This window comes from Miscanthus floridulus, chromosome 7 (genome assembly GCF_019320115.1).
Source record: "Miscanthus floridulus cultivar M001 chromosome 7, ASM1932011v1, whole genome shotgun sequence".
NCBI classification, from domain to species: domain Eukaryota; kingdom Viridiplantae; phylum Streptophyta; class Magnoliopsida; order Poales; family Poaceae; genus Miscanthus; species Miscanthus floridulus.
The window spans coordinates 64,295,246-64,321,037 of record NC_089586.1 but is presented as its reverse complement, the minus strand read 5'-3'; the positions used below and the strand labels follow the sequence as shown (position 1 = coordinate 64,321,037).

The 25,792-nt window shown below is 47.4% G+C and overlaps 3 protein-coding genes across 3 annotated transcripts; all 3 read left to right on the top strand.

Moving 5' to 3' along the window:
• The first annotated feature begins 376 nt into the window (after positions 1-376).
• On the top strand, positions 377-14,632 carry LOC136465585 (uncharacterized). Its single transcript, XM_066464259.1, has 10 exons — positions 377-622; positions 1,762-1,869; positions 2,464-2,571; positions 2,658-2,762; positions 2,878-2,946; positions 10,451-10,480; positions 10,585-10,736; positions 11,216-11,985; positions 12,243-12,308; positions 13,452-14,632. Exons 1-10 carry the CDS (start codon positions 377-379, stop codon positions 14,630-14,632), a joined length of 2,835 nt encoding a protein of 944 aa, XP_066320356.1.
• A 694-nt stretch (positions 14,633-15,326) lies between these two features.
• LOC136465584 (replication protein A 70 kDa DNA-binding subunit C-like) lies at positions 15,327-22,440 on the top strand. The gene is made up of 10 exons (XM_066464258.1): positions 15,327-15,470; positions 15,548-15,824; positions 15,918-16,014; positions 16,079-16,212; positions 16,301-16,382; positions 16,457-16,589; positions 16,669-16,826; positions 16,916-17,171; positions 17,620-17,688; positions 22,315-22,440. Exons 1-10 carry the CDS (start codon positions 15,327-15,329, stop codon positions 22,438-22,440), a joined length of 1,476 nt encoding a protein of 491 aa, XP_066320355.1.
• A 2,652-nt stretch (positions 22,441-25,092) lies between these two features.
• LOC136465583 (ethylene-responsive transcription factor ERF015-like) lies at positions 25,093-25,572 on the top strand. The gene has a single exon (XM_066464257.1). The coding sequence runs from the start codon at positions 25,093-25,095 to the stop codon at positions 25,570-25,572; it is 480 nt and encodes a 159-aa protein (XP_066320354.1).
• The last annotated feature ends 220 nt before the right edge of the window (positions 25,573-25,792 follow it).

Here is a 25,792-nt window from a genome sequence, read left to right as displayed (position 1 = left end):
TCATCCCATCCCCGTCCCCATCTCCATTCCTCCCCTCCTCTCTCTCCTCTCCGTGCGCTCTGTCTCCTCTCCGCGCTGTCGTTCTCGCTCTCTCCCTCACTCCTCGTCGCCGCCGCCGAGGCTCCCCGCACCCTGTGCGCGGCGCAGCGGCGTTCCCCGGCACGGCGCCATGGTGCGCCGTCCAACGCCGGTGTCCGCGGCCGCGTCCGAGCCCCTGGTCTCGCCCGGCCCTGCCTCGTCCCGCCGGTCCGCGTGTGGTCGACGAAACCCTATCTGCCTCTTCCTCTCCGTCGGCGGCGGCGGCGACGAAACTCGGCGCCTGGATCTGGTGGTACCTCACCGTCTTCCTCTCCTACCCCGACGCGGGCCGCCGCTGATGAAGGCCCGCGCACAGGAGGCGGCGGCCACCGACGCTGTGGCAGCGAAGGTATGGAACACCAACCTCGATGCGGCGATAGAGTCGCTCCTGAACGTCGAGAAGCAGATGAGGCTGGCCGGCGATGTCGCCGGCACGCGGAAGGCCGTCATCGACATCGTCGAGCTCTGCTACAAGGCCGGCGCGTGCAAGACGCTCAACGACCAGATCGTTCTCCTCTCCAAGAGGAGAGGCCAGCTTAAGCAGGTTCGGGTCTCGAGTATTCACCGCCTTGCTCTTACATCTTCGATTGGGTTCTGTAATTAGTATATGTGTATGAGACCCTTTGGAGGTGCTTTAGTAATTAGTTTGCTTGTACGAAGGCAGACCGGCCTTTAGGCTTCAAATTTTCGCCGCATAACGCGCTACTGAAGTATTTTACTACCGTAGCTTTGTTGTACTTTTGGTGTTGGTTCGAGGTATTGACCCCAAAACATCTGTTGAACTCTTGCCTGTTAAAAGAAACTGTACTTGAGAAAGCTTTCTGAATCGAAGTTGCCTGTTTAAACTAATATAGTGGTTGGTCGGAGTATGATTTATCCATCCAATAAATATTTGATGCAGTTGTAATTATTAAGAAAGCTAGAAATACATAATTTCTTACTTTTATACATTCTTTCTGCCTGCAGCGGCCATTGATTTGCAGAACATTTTGTGTTTTTGTTTTTTGATGATTTAGTTCTACTTAACAATGCTGACTGGTTTTCCTTTAAACGCAACGCCACTCACCATTCTTCCGCGTTGACTATGAAGCATGCGCATGATGTGCTTACTATTTTTTGCTTTACATTCCTTAGATTGCACTATGTGTGCAATCTGAATGCTCTCATCCATGGCCATAGTGATGTCTAGATGTATGCTGATGCAATTCGCTTGAATTGTTATCCATTTGGTTGTTCGTTAGGGTACTTATTTTCTTAGCATCAGCGAATAATTGCACTTCTGGAGTTTGCATTGTTCCTATCCGTTGTTGAACAACCGCAATGTGAAATCTTTATCTGCAACATTTTGCTTTGACCTTTAGTTGCTTGGGCATACAGTTGCCAGTTTTGAGTCTTATTCACAATCATCTTGAGCAATGTTTTGCCCATGACCAGAACACTTTAGATCAATCTATTAAGTATAATGTAAGTAGTTCTTTATTACTTGCTTTCAAATGGGAGCCTACGCTGTACCAAAGCATTACTCTAACTATTTATCTTGCTTTTCCAGATTCATAAGTCATCTTTGGCTATTTGTTTACCTATAAATTGATAAGCATATAGAAAGGAACGCTGACCATGTATGTCACTTGCTACTTTTTGTTTACTATCCACTTATATTGCTGTCGCTTCTGTTTATCGCAGGCCATAACTGCTATGGTTCAGAAAGCAGTTGACTACATTGATTTGACACTAGAGATTGACACACGCATCGAGCTAATCAAAACACTGAGCAGCGTCTCTGCTGGCAAAGTGAGAATTTTCCATCTTGATGATTTTTTTCCCTTTCAAGATTCCTTTGCACTATGTGTGCAATCTGAATGCTCTCATCCATGACCATAGTGATGTCTAGATGTATGCTGATGCAATTCGCTTGAGTTGTTATCCATTTGGTTGTTCGTTAGGGTACTTATTTTCTTAGCATCAGCGAATAATTGCACTTCTGGAGTTTGCATTGTTCCTATCCGTTGTTGAACAACCACAATGTGAAATCTTTATCTGCAACATTTTGCTTTGACCTTTAGTTGCTTGGACATACAGTTGCCAGTTTTGAGTCTTATTCACAATCATCTTGAGCAATGTTTTGCCCATGACCAGAACACTTTAGATCAATCTATTAAGTATAATATAAGTAGTTCTTTATTACTTGCTTTCAAATGGGAGCCTATGCTGTACCAAAGCATTACTCTAACTATTTATCTTGCTTTTCCAGATTCATAAGTCATCTTTGGCTATTTGTTTACCTATAAATTGATAATCATATAGAAAGGAACGCTGACCATGTATGTCGCTTGCTACTTTTTGTTTACTATCCACTTATATTGCTGTCGCTTCTGTTTATCGCAGCCCATAACTGCTATGGTTCAGAAAGCAGTGGACTACATTGATTTGACACTAGAGATTGACACACGCATCGAACTAATCAAAACACTGAGCGGCGTCTCTGCTGGCAAAGTGAGAATTTTCCATCTTGATGATTTTTTTTCCCTTTCAAGATTCCTTGTTTTTATGTGTGTAATCTGACAGCTGTTCGTCAGCAGATTTATGTTGAGATAGAGAGAGCAGGATTGATCAAAAGGCTTACTAAAATCATAGAGGAGCAGGGACAGATTGACGAGGCTGCTGATTTGATGCAAGAGCTTGCTGTAAGTTTGCACTGCACTAGAATTGAGGACATGTACTTCCATATTATGTGACAATGTTTCTGTCATTCTTTAGTACTGTTTGTCGGTTCTGACCATCCATGGCTGTTACTACCAGGTTGTTTATCAGGTCGAAACATTTGGTTGCATGGCCCAGACAGGAAAAATTGCTTTTATTCTTGACCAGGTATTATGGCAACCTATTATGTTAATCACTTTGTATTCTTACTAAATTGCTGATTCATGCAAAACTTTCTATTATTGTTGTCTAGATCCTTTAAGCACTTTGTATCCGGTGATGTCCTTTCCTATTTATAGTGCAATGAAAGATGCCTCATCTCCAGAAGATGAAGATCACAATGCTCTTGACGAGACCAGCTGTAGACACCTATTTATGTGTTTGCATAGCTGTGGCATGTTAGGTTGTTGCCCAGCTCTGTGTTTTGAAAACTTCATGCCTGCAGTCATGAATTCCGACCATGAACTGTGGTGTACGACTCGATAGACTGGTCATGTTTGTAATGAATGGTTGTATGATGTATGGATAAATAGAACCACGATGTCAGGGCGCAAGCTCTGCTATACGTGATGCTTATATATTCTGTGCTATGTATCTAATGATATCGCATCCTTTATCTTGGGTACTGCTACAATAGTTATATTGATGATGCCTATGCTTGGTGTCTTATCCATATTTGTCGTTTACAACTTGTTTCCTGTTTACACCGAACGGTATGGGATGATCTGTTGTCCCGTCCGATCCCACGATGCGCTGAGCCTCACCAAGTGGTGGACCTTTAGATAAACTTCCACAGCTGGAGAGGCTCCTGAGGGAGGAGTTCCCGACCCTAGAAGACCTCAGCAAGCCAAATGAGAAAGGCCGAGAGACGGCAGAGAAAGGAACTCGCATCAGTTTGGTCCACAGGCCGGGTGCACGGGCGCCGGGACCATGGCGTGCCATTGGCATCCATCCACGTGCAAAGGAGAAGGACAGTTATGGCGGCAGCGACGGTCATGTGAATCCTTGGACGGATTCACCTGCCTCAGTTAATTTTCTACCGCACGGCCGGCTCGCTCCCTGATTGGATTGCATCCATCGGACGGATGGTTGGCTACCTCCTCGGATAGCAACAGTGCGTGGATGCATGTTCCAACCTTGGTTGGCCTCGCCATCGGTGTTGTGCGCCATGCCCATTTGCTTGCTTGCTAGCGAACCCGGCGGTAAACAGTTCGCGACATGGAACGGCGGCGTCCGTGAGTGCATCATTGACGGGTTCATGAGACAGGTCTCGCTGTAGTAAACTCGGCCTCATAAATCCGAGGCCATGCTTGCTACGTAGGCTTTTTATGTAGCCCATTGGTACGTATATGCTTTTGGTCCTTTGATTGGTAGGAAAAAGGCAGGGCAAACAGAGTCACTAAATCTGAAGTACGGTTATTAGTGTTACAGAGCAGTTCCACGTCATCACGGCGCTTAAACAATCCGAGAAGCACACTGTACATATTGTTCAATCATAACGAACTTTGGCAATACGAGAATGTCCACAGGAGTTGGCCTGGTTTGCTGCTTACTGGAGTACTTTCCACAAACTGCCAAGAGTAAAGCCGGCATCTGCCTAAAAGTTACTACTACTCTACCTGGCAATATTACTCCATACTCCCTCGGTCCCAGAGGGAACGGAAGTCTCGGCTAGCGATTAGTCAAACAATCATGAGCTCTGCCTTAGATTTATATAAACTATTTTCATATTTGTATCCGAAAAAACCCCGAAAAGGATTAGATGATGGCCAACCGTATTTAAGCATTTCATCGCTCATAAAACACAAGGTGCAACCAGCGCCAACGCACCGTACATGGTCCCTAATTTATAGTCCTTTCTAACTTTAGTTTTGACCACGCTTATTTTCCTATATAAAATCCAAGCAAGCTAAACAAAATTAAATCGCTTGAAGCTATTTATGCAAACTGAAACTTTAGGGTGCTATAGAAGAAGGCAAACTATTTGAGCCTTTGGTGAGGATATATAACACATTGAGCGACATGAGAGTACTATCCGAGGAGCTTAACTTTGTTTTGCAAAAAAAATTGAAAACATGAGAAGTAGTGCTTTGTCAAGTTGTTCTATCTCTCGCCGAGCTCTAGAATCCACCGCCATTACTTAGAGCAGTCCAATCATTAATGGCGGTGGATTCTTGGCATGCGTGCCATGGTGGTCGCCACGCATGCGAGTACGGCTGTCTGCATGCTGCTGGGCCCTTGCTGTGCATGCATGTATGAGCCATCTGCCTGCGCCTTTCACGTAAACAACTTTGCTGCTATCGGCACTTACATAGCTGTGCTTCCACGTGTTTTTTATGTAAAAAAAACTATTTCATAAGCAAGTGGTCACATTAAATGATGTACGGTTCCTCTCATGGTACCCGCCATGCAGATGGACGGTGGCGCCTACGAAGCGGCGCTGGATTGTCGCATGCATGGGCGGTGTCTGATTAGCATGCTGGTCGGCATGCATCCGAGTACGCGTGCATGCACACTGCTGGGGCCGTACTTTATTAAATGATGTACGGTGCCTCTCATGGTACCCGGCATGCAAATGGACGGTGGCGCCTACGAAGCGACGCTGGATTGTCGCATGCATGGGCGGTGCCTAATTAGCATGCTGGTTGGCATGCATCCGAGTACGCGTGCATGCACGCTGCTGGGGCCGTACTTTCTTTGCATGCATGCATCGCTGGTCGATTCTTATGTGCACGTTCCCTTATGCAGTGCCCTGGCCCCAACCCGTCCTTGTTTCCACTCCTCGTTACCTGTTTAGTCCACCAATATCTGTGGGTGGTTACTCACTCATCATGACAAAGATGCTTGGTCTAGTCGATGGCTAGGATGGTTTGTTTAGAAGAAGAATGACTCTACTTGCGAAGCTTCATCCAAACCAGGGTTCGATCGTATGATCGTGGTTTATTAGGGCTTATATAGGTGATGTTCCATGACATCATGGTCTCAGCTAGGGAAGTTGGTTAGGTTTCCTCTGCTCGTCCGCTGCTTGCCCAGCTTTGCCTGCCTGCATACCCGGCTGCTGGGTTCCTGCGACCAAGCGCTAGTCAGGCCCCAGTTCGGCGCCGAGGCCGGTTGCCTGTCTGCTAGCCCAGGCCCCGCCCCGGTCTTGCCGCTGGCCCCTACCACCTGCTCGCGGGCACCTCCAGGCGGAAGCCGCGCGCTTGCACCTCTGGTAGGTTGGGCCCTACCCTGCCAGGCAAGTCGGCCGGTTGCGGTGTCACCGTATCCAGAAAGCCTTAGATGTTGCCCGCACATGCCCGAAAAACATAGTGCTACCAACACATGTAAAACCTATTATGCGAGCCCTTGCTTCCATTCTTAGAACCGCAATTAGTTCCTGCCCACGCATTGTTTGCGTGCTGAAAAGCGAGAGATGGATACCATACCAGCGGTGCATGCGCACAGTTGGCCCGTGTGATGCAGTAGCCTGGTTTGTTACTAAAACAAGGTCTAATTTGATGCAGTCGTATATTACAAACACCGATATATTACAAAAGTCGATAGACGTGTAACGACGTATCTGATTACAGACCTATGCTCTCCATACTGGCTCCCAGCTGTACGCTCCTCCTCCGCTGCGTATGCGTCAAAAAAATGGCGCGCGTATCGGGCGGCCCTTGCGTGATGTCCTCGGAAGCGCTGAGTGGCTAGATGCAGCGGCATCCTCCACCTTGAATGGGTGCTTGGGCAGGCCAACGTCCTGTGCCGTGTGAGTTGCAGCCCCTTCCTACACAACAATACCTCAAAGAAATGATCAGCAGGCTTAGGGCCATGACTGTTTATTAAAAGCGAGGAAACAGGCACCTACATGTTTGCACCCAATGGAACAAAACTTATATGCGCTCTTCAGTCTTCGTCTGCAACCAACGCATGCAGACATCCAGTGGTACCGAGGCTTGGGCCTAAACACCGAGCCTTTACTACCAAACCATTTCTTGAGGTAGACGACTTTGCACCCTGTTACAGACACACTGTTGCACCCCCGATATGTCAATAAGACTCGACACATCTTGTACACGTAGCACGTCTCTCGTTGCTTTCTTTAGCACCTGCATGATGAGTTCGGCGGTTATTCAGTTCAACATAACCTACTTAGGGATAGCGATAAAGAAATGCTTAGAGTTGTGTATAAAGGGGGAATCCTAGAACCTGTACGGTCCGGTGGGATACATGGTCTGCTCGGCAGTGTAGGCACAGAGCTTGTTGATGTGGTGCTTGGCAATCCAGGCAGATGTAGTTGCAGGCTCTATGGTGTAGTGGGCATGGCTGGCAAAACTGGTTACCAACCAACGCTGCCATGCGCTCGGCGCCTAGCATGCTGCACAGTGTCTGTTCTAGACTCTAATAAGGGGACTCGATTCGCAGGATGCACGAACTGTCTGCGCACTGCGGTTCCGAGAATGACTACTTAAGGGACTTGGTGGTATTGCTATATTGGACAAACTAGGGTACATCATAAATGGCAATCGTATACTAGAGAACCTGTGGTGTCCCATAGATGTGGACAACCCGAGTGGTATATTGGACAAACTGTCATATGCCATAAATGTGGACAAGGGAGGGGAGTTATGACCTACCAAACCGTACCTTGTCCTGTTGCTTGCAGCCACCTCCAGAAGTAGCAGATGTGATTGTGACAGCGCTACACGGGGGGCCCTGAGGCCCAGCTTCGCCTCCACTACACTCTGCCGCTGGGTCTATGGTTCGGCGCACAGGGCAGTTGTGGCTCTGGTGGGATCAGCAAGCAGCGGCGGCAGGCTCCTTAGTGAGCGGCGCTCTTTTCTTTTCTTGCTTTATTTTGTAAATTAGAAGAAAATCAGAAAAAGACCTGCTAGGAGATGGGTTCTACGCATTTCAGTGATTATTGGAGAGCTGAACATACAGGTTACAGCGGAAGGGAAAAACTGGAAGTAACTTAGTACTTCTAGAGCTAACTGCATCTAAAACTATGCACAACACCAACCAGCCTAGCACTGTAGACGATGCTTGTCAAAGCTTATCGATATTATCATTGGTTCTAAACTTTCCAGTCAATGGCATGCTTGGGTTTATAATATTGTGGGTACCTTCGCATAATTTAAGAAAATAGTGGTGGTTGTAGGGAGAACCTTCATTATATCGCTGCATTTCTCATGATGGAAGACCCTCCACAGTTTGAGTGTCGCTGCAGTGCAGGTCAGGCCTTTGGAACCAATAGAGGATTTACAGCAGCACCTCTCACCAGAACAACATGCGTATCTAGAAATGCTTACAGCTTCATCGTCCCTGTAAACAATACCAGTCATAGAAACAGGGAAAAGAACATAAGGTCAAACCAATATATCGCTAAGGAGCATATAGTAGCTAATCTAAAATGTAGATCTTGTTGAATAAAGCATACAACAAACAGGTGAGAAGATGAGTTGAAGAGCATTTTGTGGGAGTGTGAGCGTGTGGTTTGTAAGGGTTCTTCCCCTTCCCCTTCTTAATATAATGATAAACAGATCTGCTGCATTCTTGGTAAAAAAAACTAAAGTTAGCAACATACAGATTGTTTTCAAAAAAAGGTTCTTGTTCAGAGATATAAAATGGGAAAGCTATTGTCATCAGGTTGTGAGCCAAATATCAAACTCTGGATGTCAGACAGATAAAAGGAAACACCAAATTGCACCCTAGGCTTCACCTATATCATACGAGTGTAGGCCCAAAACGAAACCCTGCTTATGTCCCTTACCTAGATTGGGGAACTTCTGGTCGCACAAGCTCGGTGTGAATCTGGACACCTGGAGATTGTGGATGTAGTTCCCCAAACGCTGCAAGCTGAGGTAGCTCCTTCTCAGGCCCTTTTAGACATTTGCGAGTAGAACTGGAGATAGCAAAAAAATAGTAGATCTTATTGTAATCAGCTAGCTTCAAATCAATGTAATCCGAAAAACATATTCCGCTGGCCAAATTTGGTTCTTTGCTGCGATGGTTCACAGTACAGCTGGGTGTCGGTGCCATGGCTAACGCATGATTTGTTGTTGAGTATGTAAAGATCAGCCTTGTGCCTAATAAGCAGTCAAATTACAAGCTTCACCGCTTGTTGATCAGTTGTGGGCACACCAGAGGCTTGTTTCTCCAGCGGAATTCAGCAGGGACCAAGAAGTTTGCCTTTTCGAATGGTTGTCTAAAAAAAACAGAAACTGATGTCTGCGCCTGTAGTTTCGCTTCAGAACTGTGGCCACATGCTGTCGTGCGCCTGCGCTACCATCAGCAGGGTGAAAGGTCTGGTATACAAGGAGTGCCTAATGTGTATGCATGTAGGCGGTAAAAAATGTGGTCCTCTGTGCACACGTGCGCGTAGTGAAACCGGCACAGGCTCCTAAAAATCTATTTAGGGTGGGCGCCCAAACCTATGTACGGTATGGCCCAGCTGAGGTGCACCTGCTACACACTGACATAGACTCTTAGAAGGCTATGTAAGGTGGGAGGCGCCGCCTAGAAGGGTCCTCAAGTGAACCTGGCAGTGGACAAAAGGTACATTTCGTGTGATCGCGGCCGCGCATGCACCCACTGGGCCCTAACGTCTTCGTACCCATGCACTGCATGACCATCCAAACGAGCATGCGCGCCTTATTTAGTTTGGACCCCACTCCCATTGATGAGGTCCTTGCACCTACTGGTAGCGGAGGCACCCATGCCTCATCCAAGCCTCCAGCTCTTGCCTATATAAGCACGTGGCCTGCTGCCCGGTGCTTCATCGCTTCCTGCCATTGCTTGCAACTGCCCTCCTTGTAGTTCACATAGCGTGGCCCTACAGCACCTTGATCTGTTGTTCCTGGGCTTTGTTACACTAAAACTGTCACGTAGACACGGTGGGCTTTCGCAGGAACAGCTAATGGCGTAGTCAGCACAGCCTGCCTAGGAAGCACGACACAATAGGTCTGTGCTGTGAACCTATCGTAATGAAAGATTCTATAAAATTAACGCCTAACTATGAACGTGCCGAGTTGCTTGACAAGCCTTTGAATTAGACGCCGCTTAGTCAGCGTGCGCATATGAACGTTACAAGCACATTCTGTGCATATAGACGTGTTCTGATCATGTACGAACAAAGCGTTTCACTTTGCCAACGTGTGTTTAGCGCTTGATCTCGATCCTGGGAGGTGGCGGCTGTACCCTTGCTCGTGGCCTTGCTGCTGTGCATCTGGTTTCCTGTTCTCTTATTTTCTTTTCCGTCTGTTTGCGTGGGTCCTCTCCTCTCCTAACCTTAGTCTCGTCGTTCTGCAATTTCTGTGGTGCTCCGAACGATGTGTGCAGGCACACATTGATGGCACATGGAAGGAGCTTCCTCTAGCCGGGCAAGCAAGAGGCAGCGTGGGGAGAGTGCAGCTTCAGTTCCAGGTGTTTGGTTGCTTACCTTACCGTGTCCCTTTCATTTACGCTAGTCCCAGCACTAATTAGACATTCCTCGCTCTGGCTGTCTTCCCTGCACTCCGCCTCTAGGTATAGTTGAGGGGACACCACGTGAGAGGCAGCAACGTCCAAGTTCTAAAAGACGGCTAAAGAAAAAAGGTTGGTTGTGTACTTTCTCGTTTGTATAGGTGTGTGTGCGTAGGTGTTGCGTTGCTTTCCCCTTATGTTAACGTGCGAGTTTTGATTCCATACGCAGGAAGTTCCGGTGGGCCTCAGCAAAAACCAGGTGCCAATATATGGCCTACAAGTCTACAATTACCCTACAGACATATGTACTAGGTGGTCATAACATAGATTCTTGGGTTGTCTGATGGCTTGTGCCTTGTCCAGATTGCCTTTCCATCGAAACTTCGTATTACGGCCCTCCAGCACATGAGTGCCAGCACTGTGGTGCGCAGTTTTGGTACCAAGAGCGTGTTAAAAGGTCATATCCAGGTGACGCAGGCACTGTTCGTTCCCATCTTTGCTGCAGAGGAGGCAAGGTCAGTTTACCTTTCCAAAAAGACCCTCCTCCATTCCTAGATGGGCTGTTGAATCCGAATGGTGGTGTTCTTTCCAAATATTTTATCAAATCTGTTCGCTCCTACAATTCTATGTTTGCTTTCACATCGCTTGGTGCTAAAATTGACACAGGTGTAAACAAGGGGCCTGGTCCATATGTGTTTAAGATTAATGGTCAGGTCCACCATAGAATTGGCTCTTTGCTGCCAGATGAGGGTGCGTCCCCAGTTTATGCACAGCTCTATATTTTTGACACTGAAAATGAAGTTCAAAATCGAATGGCGATTTTTGATAGGCATAGGGAGTCTGACGATGGTAGGCAGGTTGACAAACGGATAGTTGAAGGCTTGGTACGAATGTTTGATGAATCAAATTCATTGGTAAAATCATTTAGGGCAGCTGGGGACTTACTGGTACATAGTCAGTGTCAACCGTTACGTCTTAGGCTGTTACATGATAGGTCCAAGAACGCGCCCCAGTATAGTGCGCCGGCAGGGTCTGAGATAGCTGCTTTGATAGTTGGGGACTTTTCTGAGGAAAAAAAGAGCCCAGATATAATCGTTCAGGCTAGGGGTGGCGGCCTTAAACGAATTAGCAACCTACATGCAAACTATATGGCATTGCAGTACCCGATTTTGTTCCCTTATGGGGACCAGGGCTTCAAAATAGGAATTAGGTACAAAAGGTCAGCGCCCTTGAGGGTTGGAGCTAGAGGCGCGGTGACAATGCTTGAGTACTATGCTTATAGATTACAGCAGCGTAGATGTGAGGCAACGACGTTGATACGTGGTGACCGATTATTCCAGCAATATATTGTTGACGCCTTCGCATCCGTGGAGGAGAATAGGCTTAGGTTTATAGTTAGAAACAATAGGAACCTGAGGTCAGAGGTGTACAAGGGCCTCGAGGATGCGCTTCGCAGGGGTGATGTTGATGGCAGTGGCCTTGGTAAGAAGGTTATTTTGCCTGCTAGCTTTACAGGGAGCAAACGGTATATGGTTCAGAATTACCAGGATGCAATGGCCATCTGCCGATCATATGGGCCTCCAGATATGTTTATTACTTTTACATGTAATCCAAAGTGGCAAGAAATAGCTGATGCCCTTACATTTGTTCCAGGACAGAGGCCTGACGCTAGGCCTGATATAGTTAGTCGAGTCTTCAGGCTAAAGGTGGCCGAGCTTGTTTCTGGGTTGAAGAAAGGAACTTATTTTGGGAAGGCGCGTGCAGGTATAGCTGGCAATTCCCACCCTCCATCACTATATTTCCTATTTGGAAAAGAGTCTTCCCTAGGCATCTAGTGGATGCTTACTGCACAATGGATTTACCAGGGAAAACTATTTGGGTAGCTGACTTGCCTAGGTGTGGTCCCATATGTTATTCCTTACCATCCAGTTAGGCACATACACCGAGACAGTCTCCCATGGAATGACTTCTTTGATTGCCTACCATCGTTCTAATCCTGATACCGCCGTTTCCTGTTTCAGTGCTCTACACCATCGAGTTCCAAAAGCGTGGCCTGCCCCACGTTCATATCCTGGTTTGGCTTGAAGGTAACACTAAAGACCCTCATCCTTCTTTTATTGACTCAATAATATGTGCAGAGATACCGGATAGGGCATGTGACCCACTAGGTTATAGTCTTGTCGATGAATTTATGGTGCATGGCCCTTGTGGTCAGCTGAATCAGAAATGCCCGTGCATGAAAAACAACAAGTGTTCCAAGTTCTTCCCAAAGGGCACTCAACAAAACACGATTGTTGGTGAGGATGGCTTTGTGCAGTATAGGCGCCGTCCTGGCACAGGGCACTTTGTCGAGCGATACGGTGTTAAACTTGACAATGATTGGGTTGTCCCATACAATATGACGTTGTTGAAAAGATTTAGAGCACATATAAATACTGAATGGTGTAACAAGACACATCTTATAAAATACTTGTTTAAGTATATTACAAAAGGGCCGGACCGTGCTAAGGCTGTCATTGAAACGTGTGCATCTAACGTAGCTGGGGACAGTTCGCACGCTGAGGTTGGTAGTAGCTGCCATAGTGCCCAGCCATTAGATTCCCAGAGGCAGGCTGAGGATGTCGATGAGGTCCGTGAGTACATCGATTGCCGCTACCTATCTTCGCATGAGGCTATCTGGCGCTTGTTTGAATTTGATATTCACTATAGGACTCCTGCGGTGGAACGGCTGGCTGTGCACCTTCCTTTCATGAATAGCGTTGTTTACCCAGCTAACCAACCCTTGTCTACTATTGTACATGACCATAGTTACATGCAGACAACCCTCACTGAATGGTTTTCTGCTAATAGGAAGTTCCCATGCGCTCGAGAGTTAACGTATATAGAATTCCCAGCAAAGTGGGTCTGGCATAAAAAGTACAAGGAATGGCGCCCACGCAAGGGGCCTACAAAAATTGGTAGAGCTATATATATCAATCCTAGTTGTGGTGAGCTGTATTACCTTCGTATGCTCCTCAACGTTGCCAAGGGTGCTACTTCCTACACAGACCTCCGAACTATTAACGGTGTTCTATATCCAACATTTAAGGATGCGTGTCAGTCTATGGGTCTTCTTGGCGATGATAGTGAGTGGCGTGAGGCCCTTAGGGAAGCATCTATGTGGGGATCATCTGCTCAGATGCGTCAACTTCTTGTTACTATAATCCTTTTTTGCTCTGTCTGCGACGCAGCCTCCCTCTTCAATGAATTCTATGAATATTTTACTGATGATATACTTTACAGCATAAAAAGGGTGGTGCAACTGGCTACCTATAATGTTCCAAAGGATCAACTAAAAAACCATGTATTGCTTGAACTGGATTCCTTGTTTGTCAAAAACGGTGGTTTAATGACTGATTATGGTTTACCAGAGCCTGATCGAACCATGCGTAGTAGAGTTGCAAATAGGCTTTTAGCTGAGGAACTAGCCTATGACTGTGAGGATCTCGTGCGAATCCATGGTACCCTCGTTAGTCAGCTGAACGTTGAACAGAAAAAGGTTTATGATGTTGTCACACAGTCGGTCTATAGGAAATCAGGACAATTTTTTTTTGTGTATGGATGCGGTGGCACCGGCAAGACATTCCTTTGGAATGCGATTATTTCGCGCCTGCGGTCCGAAAGACTTATCGTCCTCGCTGTGGCCTCATCTGGAGTTGCTTCCTTACTACTGCCTGGAGGCCGTACTGCCCATTCCCGATTTAAAATTCCTATAGTCATTGACGAGTCGTCCGTGTGCAATATTAAGAGGGGAACTTTTCTTGCCGACTTAATAGCGCATAGCTCTTTGATCATATGGGACGAGGCGCCCATGACCCACCGACATTGCTTTGAATCTTTAGATCGTAGCATGCGTGATATTCTTGGGGAGACAGACTCGTCGTGTCTTAATAACTTGTTTGGTGGTAAGACCGTGGTGCTCGGCGGAGATTTCCGCCAAGTGCTGCCTGTGGTCGAGGGCGGCAGCAGGTTAGACACCATTGATGCGTCCATAACTAACTCTTATCTATGGAAACATGTTAAGATCCTAAAGCTAACAATCAATATGCGCTTACTTGAGATGTCTTGCAATGGTTTGCCAACTGATAAGGTGAGAGCATTTAGTGATTGGGTGTTGAGTATTGGGGATGGCACTGCTGCGGGTAGTAATCATACTGATGATGGAGACTCTGAGCTGGTTGAGATACCTCATGACATCTTGGTTCCAAAACTTGGGTCCCCTATTGATAATATCATAAGATGTACCTATCCCAACTTAGACACATTGTACTCGGACCCAGACTACTTAAGGGAACGGGCTATCATTGCTCCAAAAAATGATACCATCAATGATATTAATAACTGCAGTCCTTTCTTTAATCCCAGGAAGTGAAAAGGTATACCTTAGTTCTGATTCTTTGGTTGAAACCTCCAAGGACCATGGTAACGCAGACCTACTTTACCCTGTTGAATTCCTAAACTCCCTACAATTCAAGGGCATTCCTTCTCATAAACTTATGCTTAAGGTTGGGTCGCCCGTAATGTTGCTGCGCAATCTAAACCAGAGTGCTGGCCTTTGCAATGGTACACGTCTTATAATAACCCAGTTAGGTGACCGCGTGTTGGAAGCTCAGATAATAACTGGCTCTCACATTGGCGACAAGGTTCTGCTCCCTAGGCTTTCGTTGCACGTGTCAAGCACTAAATGGCCATTTGTTCTTAGCAGACGCCAGTTTCCAGTAAGACTGTGCTATGCAATGACTATAAACAAGAGCCAAGGGCAAACTTTGCATAGCGTTGGCCTATACCTACCGCGCCCAGTTTTTTCTCATGGGCAATTGTATGTTGCTATATCCCGTGTCACATCTAGAGATGGGCTGCGTGTTTTGATTGACGACAACACAGGTCTAGCCTCTAACCTTACTGAAAACATTGTGTACAAAGAAGTCCTTCGGACGCTCTGGTAAATTGTTTGCCCCTATATATGGTGGCCCCACGCCTTTTCAGTCCACGGTCTCCTATCTTAATTGTGTTGTGGTGCTTCATTTAATACAATTCTTTTCCTTTTGGTGATGGCTCTCCACCAGATGGAGTACACCTTGGTATCACAGATTAATCCATCAAGGCACAATTGGACCATCAAGGTTAGAGTTGCTAGGATGTGGAAACTATCTTCGACTTCTAAGTGGAAGGGTGTAACTGCCATGGAACTTGTTCTGGTTGATGAACAGGTATGTCCCTTGCTACATGCGGGTACATGCTATTTCTCTTTAACTGTGTCCATGCAATCTGAGACTCTCTACATCAGGGCGTGGGTATTACCGCTTGCATCGGGCATAAAGACCTTAACAAATTTGCTGGTTCTTTAGTTGAAGGCAGCTCCTATATGATTAAAAAGTTCCAAGTTAGCAAGCAGGCAAGGAAGTATAGCCCTGTACCGAACCCACAGACAATTTATTTTACACCGTGGACTGTTGTAGAGGAGATACCTACAGAGATGGCCGCCCAGCTTCCCCTTTATGTTTTCAATTTTGTGGACTTTGAAGAATTAACTTATAGACGGGGGAGCGGTCATGGCCTAGTAGGTATGCACTGCCCTTGCCTTGCCTGTGCAAGCTCCCTTTTCCTATTTTCCCTGATTTACTTCACAGGTAACGTGGTGTTTGCATTCCAAACAGATGTTATCGGGCAGCTTGCAGTCATACATCCCGTGTTGCGATCTAGTGGCCTAAATGGTGTGTGCGTGCGGCGGGTGGTGGAGCTACGTGACTTAAGGTTGGTTCCATGGTAGTTTATGAGTATTCTGGTTAGCATCAATTTATTGTGTCTATGCTTGCAGCGACCATCTCTTACAAATTACATTATGGGGCGAGCATGCAACTTCGTTTGAAGACCAGGACCTTATTGAAACCATTGATAAAGATGAACCTGCTGTGATGGTTTTTGCTGGGGTGCAAGTGAAGCAATACTTAGGTGCATGCTATTTATCGTATCGTTTCTATGTATCCTCTGCATTACACCTAGTTCCTGATATAACCTGTCCAGCCCACCGCCAACGTAGGTGCCACAACATGTGCGAGCGGTGATGGCACTAAATGGTACATGAACATTGACCTTCCAGAAGTGAACGCTTTTCGTGTTAGGTAATATGGCTTTCCTGCTGTTCAACCTTTACTGATTTGCAGGGTGTGTAAATGGCTGTTGTCCTTGTCTTTAGTTTACAAGGAAGAGGCTCCGAAGTTGTGTTCCTGCCCGGCGATGATGATGCAGACGCGGGTTTGGGTGATGAAGCAGGCGCCAACAGGAAAACTGTTGCCGAGCTCCTAGCATTGGATCCCCACGACAGCAATGTATTGCCTCCTTCATACCAATTACCTATATGCCCTACTCACGTCGGGTTAATACAATTTAATCTGCCCTTCCATGTAGGCTGTTCGTTTCACCTGCGACGCAGTTGTAAGAGAAATAGACGTTTCCAATGGTTGGTGGTATAAAGGTTGCAATACATGCAAGCGGGGGTTGAAGGCTACTTTCGATGGCTTTGAATGCACTAACTGCGATGAGGGTAAACCAGTGGTTGTTCCCAGGTAATCCTTGCTTCAGACGTAACTGGTCCTACCCAGGAAACAAAGGCCGCTAACTTATTTCTAATGTGCCTTCTTCTTGCCTACCCAAGCTATAAGCTAAGTGTGATCATCGAGGATAGCACTGGCCGCGTGAAAATATTTCTCTTTGGAGGAGTAGCTGAACAGGTTGTCCGGCGGACTGCTGCTGAGCTTGTTGAAGAAAGCTCATCCAATCAAATTTTGCTGCCTGCACCCCTTCGCGGCCTTGTTGGTCGGAAGTACGTCTTCCAGGTGGTTATCAGTGAGCAAACGTTTAGGACTGGCCAGCTTTGCTTCCAAGCTAGGAGGGTGTTTCCCGATCCAACGGTTGGTCAGGCTCGTGGTCCCACCGAACGTTCGCCGCATCGTCCTAGGGATACCAAAGCTATGGACAAGATTGGGACATCAGGTGTTGCCTCTGGAAAAGATGATCAGACACATGTTCTTGTCGTTCCTGAGGTTCCTAAGAACGCAGACGGTGGCTCGACCCCTCCTCCTACCCCTGCCGCAGTGGCTAATACCAAAACCTCATCCAGCAAGGGGAAGGAGGTACCCTCTGATGTCCATGAAGAGCATGGGTATGTACCTTTGTGTACTAAGTAGTTTAAATCATTTGCCATATCCACGTATTGCACTCTTCACACCCCTCGAAATTAGTTTAGAAGGTATTACACTAGGTCCCTCCAACATTGGACGTTAAGTATGGCTATGGTCACCTTCCCGGGTGGAGTACGGACCCTGTATGGCTGATTTGCTTATATAGTTTTTCTTGCAGAACTATTCTAGGCAAGAGACCGAGGTCTGCTCGCAGGGATTTATTCCCTGCAAAGAAAGCCGGAGCAAGGTAGCCTATTCGTTCTTATACTATTTTAGCTTTGGGTTCCATCAGTTTGCTGACAAAGTGTTTCTAATTTCCAGCGATGAGTAGGCCTACGTGCTTGGACTCCACCGTCAACCCCCTGTGGCTACACAGCTTCGACCAATGAATCTGATGCTGCTCTATGCGATCCGTGTTGGCGCCATAGTCGTTGTTCCAGTTTTAGGCGTGTCATGTACTGGGTAGTGTCCCTTTGTGGTATGAACTTGGCCTATGAGTCCTTACTTATGTTGAGCTTTGGAGAGCCCTGGGCTCATGTATCTATTTGTTCGCTATGTCAGTTTAGTAGGTAGGCAACTTTATGTTTTTGTCTTAGGTGCAGTGCCTAAACTAGGGCCTTTACCTGTCGGCCAGAGTGCCTTGGTGCTGTGTTGCCACCAGGCGTCTTCGGTTGGTGAGCAAATGGTCTGTATGCCTCCCTATTTGTTTTACCTCCATGTGTGCTGGCTTCAGGTCAATTAAAGTGTTCTGTCTAATTGTCTTCCTTGTGAACGTATCCAGCTCCTTGTACATTATACTACTATCTATGCAGTGCCTGCACTCGCACCTTGAGTCCTATGTGCTAATAAGTTTTTATGGTTTGGTCTACATGGGGATTGTACCTCTTGGCTGTGCTCTGTTTGGTGAATGTAAAAAAAATAGAAAGCAGGAAATTTCGGTCATGGAGATTGTGGAAATCAGGATAGTAGAGTAGGGGCGATGAATGCTGACCTGATTGTTTTGCTGTTTCTGCCGTTTAGCAGTATACATTGCCTAGTTGCCCAGAATTTGGATGGCCTGTGCATGAGAGCCCTGCCAAAAAAATGCCAAGGATCAAAGTGAGATGTTTAGTGCGTACGATGGCTGCGCTTTACCGTTCTCACCATTGCGTATGTTTAGCTGATGCCAGATCCTATTATTTACTCTAGCCATAAATGTGGTCATGCAAGGGGAGTTATGCCCTACCTAACCGTACCTTTGCCTGCTTCTCACAACTTCCTGCATATAGTGTTTCTGTTCCTCGATTCGGGTGCCCCATGCAAGGCATTAGATGCACTGTAAATTCCTGCCGCCGGCAGTAAATTCCCTGCATGCAGGTGAGCAGCTGATATTTACTCTTGTGCATGTACAGGAATGCAGTATCTGATAGAGATCTTCCTACGTGTAAATGAGTAGCTGATGGTAAATTTGTAAGGGACAGAAACACATCTATCATGTGGGTTTGTTAAGACAAAGTTTGTGGAATGGTCCCTATCCTCGGACCCTCTACAGCGACGCATCTGCCGCATATGGCCTTCCTCTCACCGACCAAAAAGGACGCAGCATGGCCTATCGATGGAATTAGGTTTTAATTGGTTAGCACAGTCCCTGAACCACTCTACCCGTTTACCTCTATGGACAGTCCGTTATGATGGCTTCTAAATGTCCCATCCATCCAGCTGTGCAAGGGTTTACAAGCTACATGAATGTATTGTTAGATATGTTTCTTTGTGTGTGTGCAGGTCATGACACCTTGCCGAATGAGTGTGTGCCTGCGAGATAGGTGCCTGTTAGGTGCTGTCGTTTTTTGTGGGGTGCAAGGTCTAATACATAAAGGGTACCTAGCGTGTGTTTTGTCATGGTGTGGGTGGATGCATGTACCCCGCCAAAATAGTAGTTCTCTGTGCTCACGTGCGCACAGAGCTAACTGCGGTGTGAGACAGCTGAGGTGCACCTACCACGCACGGTGGCGTTCCTGGAGTGCATCTCATTGAAGGTGGCTACTGTTAGCAGTAACAGCATCTAATCGGCTAGCCCATCCTTGTCGTGCATGTAGTTCACCTACCTGTGGGTTCATGTAGGTCGGCAATACTACACCTGTGCAAGCTTCTCTGTTTATATGCCAGGTTCCGTGTCTAGGACTGCACTAGCAGTCTGCAAGCAGGCATAGCTCAGCGGTGGGTACTTCAGCCTTCCAGATCTTTCCTTGCGATAGGTTCCTCCTGTAGCTGCGACAACAGCGCTTTCTGTGGTCCATGTGCCAGGATGTGGTCCCGTGGATAGAATGCAGAAACACACAGTGGCAAACTATTCATGTTACTTTCACCGGTTTTATGTTATTTGGTCCTCTTCTCAGAGCTTAGCGTGTGCTGGTCTGAGTTTTTATTTGGGACAAATATATCTACGGCCATGGCCTCGTACCTATATTTGCTTTTGTTTTAGATGTAGAAGGTATGTGGCCTATGTATGCACTACTGTATGTTATATATCTCACAAAGTAGGTTCCCACTCATCTAGTAGGAGCATGGATGGGGGTAAGAACATCATCATCAATATAAGTCTGTGTGGTTTGCTCCCCAGGAGGGTTGTACCTCTTGGCTGTGCTCTGATTGGTGAATGGGAACAAAAGAGAGAACGGAAAAGTTTCGCCGCTGAGATTGTAGAAACAAGGATGATGGAGTAGGGGTTGTGCTTTACCAGTCTCACTACCCCCTATGTTTAATTGATGCCAGATCTTATTGTTTAGCATGTCCATAGGTGTGGACAAAAGGAGGAGTTATGAGTAACCTAACCGTACCTTGTATTGTCGCTCAGAGCGGCCTGCATGCTGTGTTCCTGTTTTGCGTTTCATCTGCCTCATGCAAGGCATTAGATGCGCTGTAAATTCCTGCCGCCAGCTGTGAGCTTCCTGCACGCAGAGAAGTAGCTGGTAGTATTTTTTTCCCGTGCAAAGAAATGCACTAGCTGATAGTAGTTTGCGTGCGTGTAAATGAGCGGCTGGTAGTCAATTTGTATATAAGGGAAGAAGACATGTGGGGTAAATCTCTCCTAACGCAGTAACTATCCTACCTGGGAAGAGCAGGTGTTTTTTTGTCCTTCTATGCATGTCCCATCAAGTGTTCATACGTTTCATTGGATACGTGTTGTTTTTTTGTTGTCAGACCCTCCACAGACTTCAACAGCAACACGTTGAGCGCGTGTGGGGCTTCCTCTCGCCGACCAGGAAAGAGGCAGCATGGCCTTTCGATGGACCTGCGTCGTAATTGGTGAACCCAATTCCTCATCCACCATACCCATTTAGCTCTATGGACAAGGCATGATGATGGCTTCTAAATATCGCATCCATCAAACTTTGATGCAAGGGCTGCCAAGCTACGTTAGTGTGCTGTTAGATATCTTTGTTTTTGTGTGTGTGCAGGTCATGGCACCATACCGAGTCAGTCTGAGCCTGCAATATAGGTTACTGCTGCCTGCTGACGTTTTGACGGATGAGTCTTCCACCATTAACCATTAAGTCAGTACACGAGGCCGTCAATGCAAGTAATAGATCAACTACGTGAGTGAAATATGGCCATGCATTCGCGCTACCATCGGCAGGGTGAGAGATCTAATACAAAAGGGGTACCTAATGTGTGCTTTCTCAGCACGTGCCTAGATGCATCTATCCGGCCAAAAATGTACTTCTCTGTGCACGTGTGCCCATAATGGAACCAACACAAACTCCTAAAAACCTATCTAGGGTAGCCGCCCAAACCGGGACAGCTTAGGTGTGCCTGGTGCACACTGACACAGACTCCTAGAAGCCTATGTAGGGTAGGAGGCGGCGCCTAGAAGGGTCTCAGGTGACCCTGCCAGTGGACAAAAGGACCACTCGTTTAATCGCAGTCACACATGCACCCACTCGTGCGTAACAGTGTTCGTAGCGATGCGCTGCATCCCTCCCAAATTGGTAGCGTGCCTGAGGCGCATTTCATTGAAGACACCTACTGTTACCGATCCCGCAGTCTACTCAAGTAGGCCATCCTTGTCGTGCATGTAGTTCACCTACCCATGGGTTCATGTTCGCCGCCAATACTACACCTACGCAGGCTTCTCTATTTATATGGCACGTTCCACGTTTAGGACTACACCGGCGACCTGCAGGCAGGCATAGGTCAGCACTGGGTCACTCAGCCTTCCAAATTTCTCCTTGCGATAGGTTCCTGGTATAGACACCAAAGCAGCGCTTGCTGTGGTCCATGTGCCAGGCAGTGGTCCACTAGATAAATTACAAGAATATACATTGTGAAACCATTAATGCAACTTTCAGCCGCTTTATCTTATTTGGTCCTCTTTTCAGGGCTTAGCATGTGCCGGTGACGCTTCTTATTTTGAACAAATATAACTACAAACATGAAGTCGTGACTATAATTGCTTTTGTTTTAGATATAAAAGTTATGTGGTCTATGTATACACCAGTGTATGTTATATTTCTCACTGAAGTAGGTTCTCCCTCATCTGACAGGAACATGGATAAGGGTAGGAGCATCATCGTCAACATGGATAAGGGTAAGAGCATCATCGAGGATCCAGCGTCCGCCGCTTCCATTGGATGCCCATGATCTGGTGCCACCACTTCCATCGTCTGGTTTGGGTGCCCATGTCCCCGTGCCACCACTTCCATCGGGCGGCTTGGGTGCCCATGTCCCCGTGCCTCAGGTACTACTTTATTTAGTTGGCTTTGAATGAAGAATGATGGTATTGGCTTACCCCGGCCGCGTGCCTAAATGAATTCAGGTGGTGGCTTAATTCTCTGGGTCCACCTATACACGCGCAGATGTTCTGACTCTTCATATTTGCTTAACTTTGTTGTAGGATCCAGTTTTACTTGACATATCACGCACAGGCATTCTAAGACAGATCCTTCCCAAGATAGGCGCAATTATTCGCACCGAGGGCGCAGTTAAGGTGGATAACAAGAAAACCATGGCCTGGCTGTAACGTCCAGTCCCGACATACATGGCCCAGGCCCACTCTTCCTAGGAGTGGTCCCACCCGCGTAGCAACCCGCTTGAACTTTCGTCCTCGCTTCGTTCAAAACGGTTAACCGAAGGTTACTACGCGTTCCTGGCCCTGGTATTTAAGTTGATCCGGTGATTTCAGGATTTCCAGTATGGTACTAAACCTGGTTGCACAGTGTTTTCGCGGCGCTACAGTACCGCGTGAACAGTACTTCGAATTTGGCCGGCCCATTTTTGGATGAACAGTGTTCCGGTGAACAGTAGCCTGGAGTCCATCTGCTACAGTACCCGACACCCTCTGCTGCAGTAGCGTCGGCCCATACTGAAATTGGATTGGGCCCACTTGGCCCGTTAGGATGTTACAATCATCCCCCCTAAAGATTCGACGTCCCCGTCGAATACCAGATCAGCTTACCCTTTCGGGACATTTACCCCAGGATCCGCCTCTCTTCAACACGTTTGTGTGGCCCCGTGCCGGCGCATGTGTATGCCATGCCGTGACCACGACGGATCCACGCACATGCACACAACATACCCGCGCAGTTGTCCCCACGTGCCTGTGAAACCTCGAGAGTCGGCTCTGATACCAAATGTAACGTCCAGTCCCGACATACATGGCCCAGGCCCACTCTTCCTAGGAGTGGTCCCACCCGCGTAGCAACCCGTTTGAACTTTCGTCCTCGCTTCGTTCAAAACGGTTAACCGAAGGTTACTACGCGTTCCTGGGCCTGGTATTTAAGTTGATCCGGCGATTTCAAGATTTCCAGTACGGTACTAAACCTGGTTGCACAGTGTTTTCGCGACGCTACAGTACCGCGTGAACAGTACTCCGAATTTGACCGGCCCATTTTTCGGATGAACAGTGTTCCGGTGAACATTAGCCTGGAGCCCAGCTGCTGCAGTATCCGACACCCTCTGCTACAGTAGCGCCGGCCCATACTGAAATTGGATTGGGCCCACTTGGCCCATTATGATGTTACACTGGCTCAGCATTGAGCTTCCTTCCCAACCGGGCAGCAAGGGCTTACCGGAAGTTCAGACCTTCCACAACATCCCTTGCATGACCGAATATAAGGCACAAGAAAGTGTTTCTGAGCAAGCAATCTGCTATTTTATAGCGAGGCTGAATATTTGCATCAATGATCTAACTTATCCTGCCTTTAAGGAGACATACAGGCAACTGAACCACTTCATGTCCTGGTCCCAGCTTGTTCAGACCAGGTATGATATGCTGCGCGTACAGACGGACAATCTATTGAAATCTCATAAAAAACTTCTTGACCACCTCGGCTCCATCTGTTCAAGCTATGGTGATATCCTTTCGTTAGCGGCTCCTCTTACGTCCATTGGAGCAGAGCCCTGTCCTGGACCAGACCCACGGTATGTCCAGCTTGTCGAACAGCTATTCAGCCTTGTCCTGGAGAGCACCCCTATGTACATCCCTTCTGGGAGTCTTTAAAGGTATGCATGCTCCTTGGTTTGCGCCTGGTCCCAAACACTCTTCTGTTTCCTTCCGAATGACTCGCTAACCTGTACTTATGCACTCCCTGCCAGGGACACAGTCACCAGAGCTCTCTAGGAAGTCCGGAGGTGCTACATCTAAAGCCCTATGCTATCCTACCAGTCTCGTGAGCACGCTGTAACTTAGTGCTATGGCACAATGCTATGTAGCATCCAGCGAATATTTCATCGCTAATACCAGCACATGTGCAGCTAGAAGCCCATGCCTCATTCCATCCACCTAGAGTCTCGGTCTCCGAGATGTTGTTTAGCAATGCTTAGGCTCCTATGCTATTCTAGCATGTGTGTTGCTAATTACCTATGTGTGTACTTTTGGTTTTGCGTGTTCTCGCATATGTACTGTCCAATGGCCTTATTTGCCACCTTGAGATAAATATGTGTGTTGGGTGCTTGTGATGACATATATTCTATATTGGAACGGCAGTACCGCACCCTAATCCAGATATATTCTCTGGTAATATGCCCAGCCACATTGGAGCCTGGCCAATGACAGCTCATTTTAGTGGTCCTCTAATCAGTTGTTTACAAATACAAGAAAACGGAACAACTAAATTAACGCCGGCTGAAACACTCTCAATACACCCACGCCAAAAACCTTTATCAGAACACCACTTACCTTGTGTGCTAATAACCACTGTGATCTAAGAGGTGCAGGTCCTAATGCCTTGCAAGTAGCAAGCATAGGAACAAGAACAAACCCAGAAAACTACGTTTGCCAGCAAATAAAACAACCTATAGAATCCTGAAACGATGTGTGTATGCATTTACTATCTGAGGAGAGAATCTAGCACAATCACACCAGTAGGTTCAGGGTCCAGTCAGTGCTTACAAAACATCGAAATATGGTCCCCTCCGTTTTTTTACTTCGTACTTCAGTAATTGGCCAGGCAGGTACCAGTACACCGGCCTGTCTCTGAACGCGCGTTTAAAAACACACCCTCTCTCCTGTTCGTCTCCACTCAACACCACCACTCTGCCCTCGCTCAAGTTTCTTGCACACTGCAGGTGGTGAGCTATGCCCGCAGCAGCCACGCCAACCAGCAACATAGCACCAGCAAAGAGGGGACGTTCCCAACAGCACCGCGGAGGGCATCTCGCTACGGTGCCAACAATGTCCAACCGCCGTCGCCCACAGAAGGGCCTAGGCTGGACGGGCGTACGAGAGCGGAGTTGGGGCAGCTGGGCTACGGAGATCCGCATCCCACACACACGACTCAGGCTCTGGATCGGCAGGTTTAGGCATGCCCTTGAGGCGGCTCTGGCATATGATGCCGCCATGTTCTGCTTCTATGGTGAGTGCCTCCCCAGACAACGTAAGTTCAACTTCCCGGACGTCCAGCGCCCTGCCATCCCTGACCACCTTCGCATCCACCTCGACATAGCCACCATCAGGGTGATCGCTGCAGACTACGGCCGAAGGTGTGCTCCATTCCTCGCACCCCTCGTGTGCACCGAGGTACCAGGAGTGCTGCCGGCACCACCTCTGGTGGCGACAGTGCCAGGTACTGATGGTGCTGCTGCCACCGCCGGCGTTGAGGCAGCCACCCTAACTAACGACCATCGTGGGATCAACAAGAAGCATTTTTCCTAGCTGCTTAGGCACTGAACAGTTGTTTTGAGAGGGACTACCCCTTGGGTTTGTAGTTTCCTTTTTGGTTAGAAATAGTTCTTCGTATGTTACACCCACTGTCCATTCTTGTGTTATGTCCAATGAAAATTAGTTGTGTGTGGTGTTAGGTACAAAAGATCTATTTGTTGACTGCGATTGTGATCGCGCCTGGCGCTGGCAATTGAAGCCCTGCCATAAACAT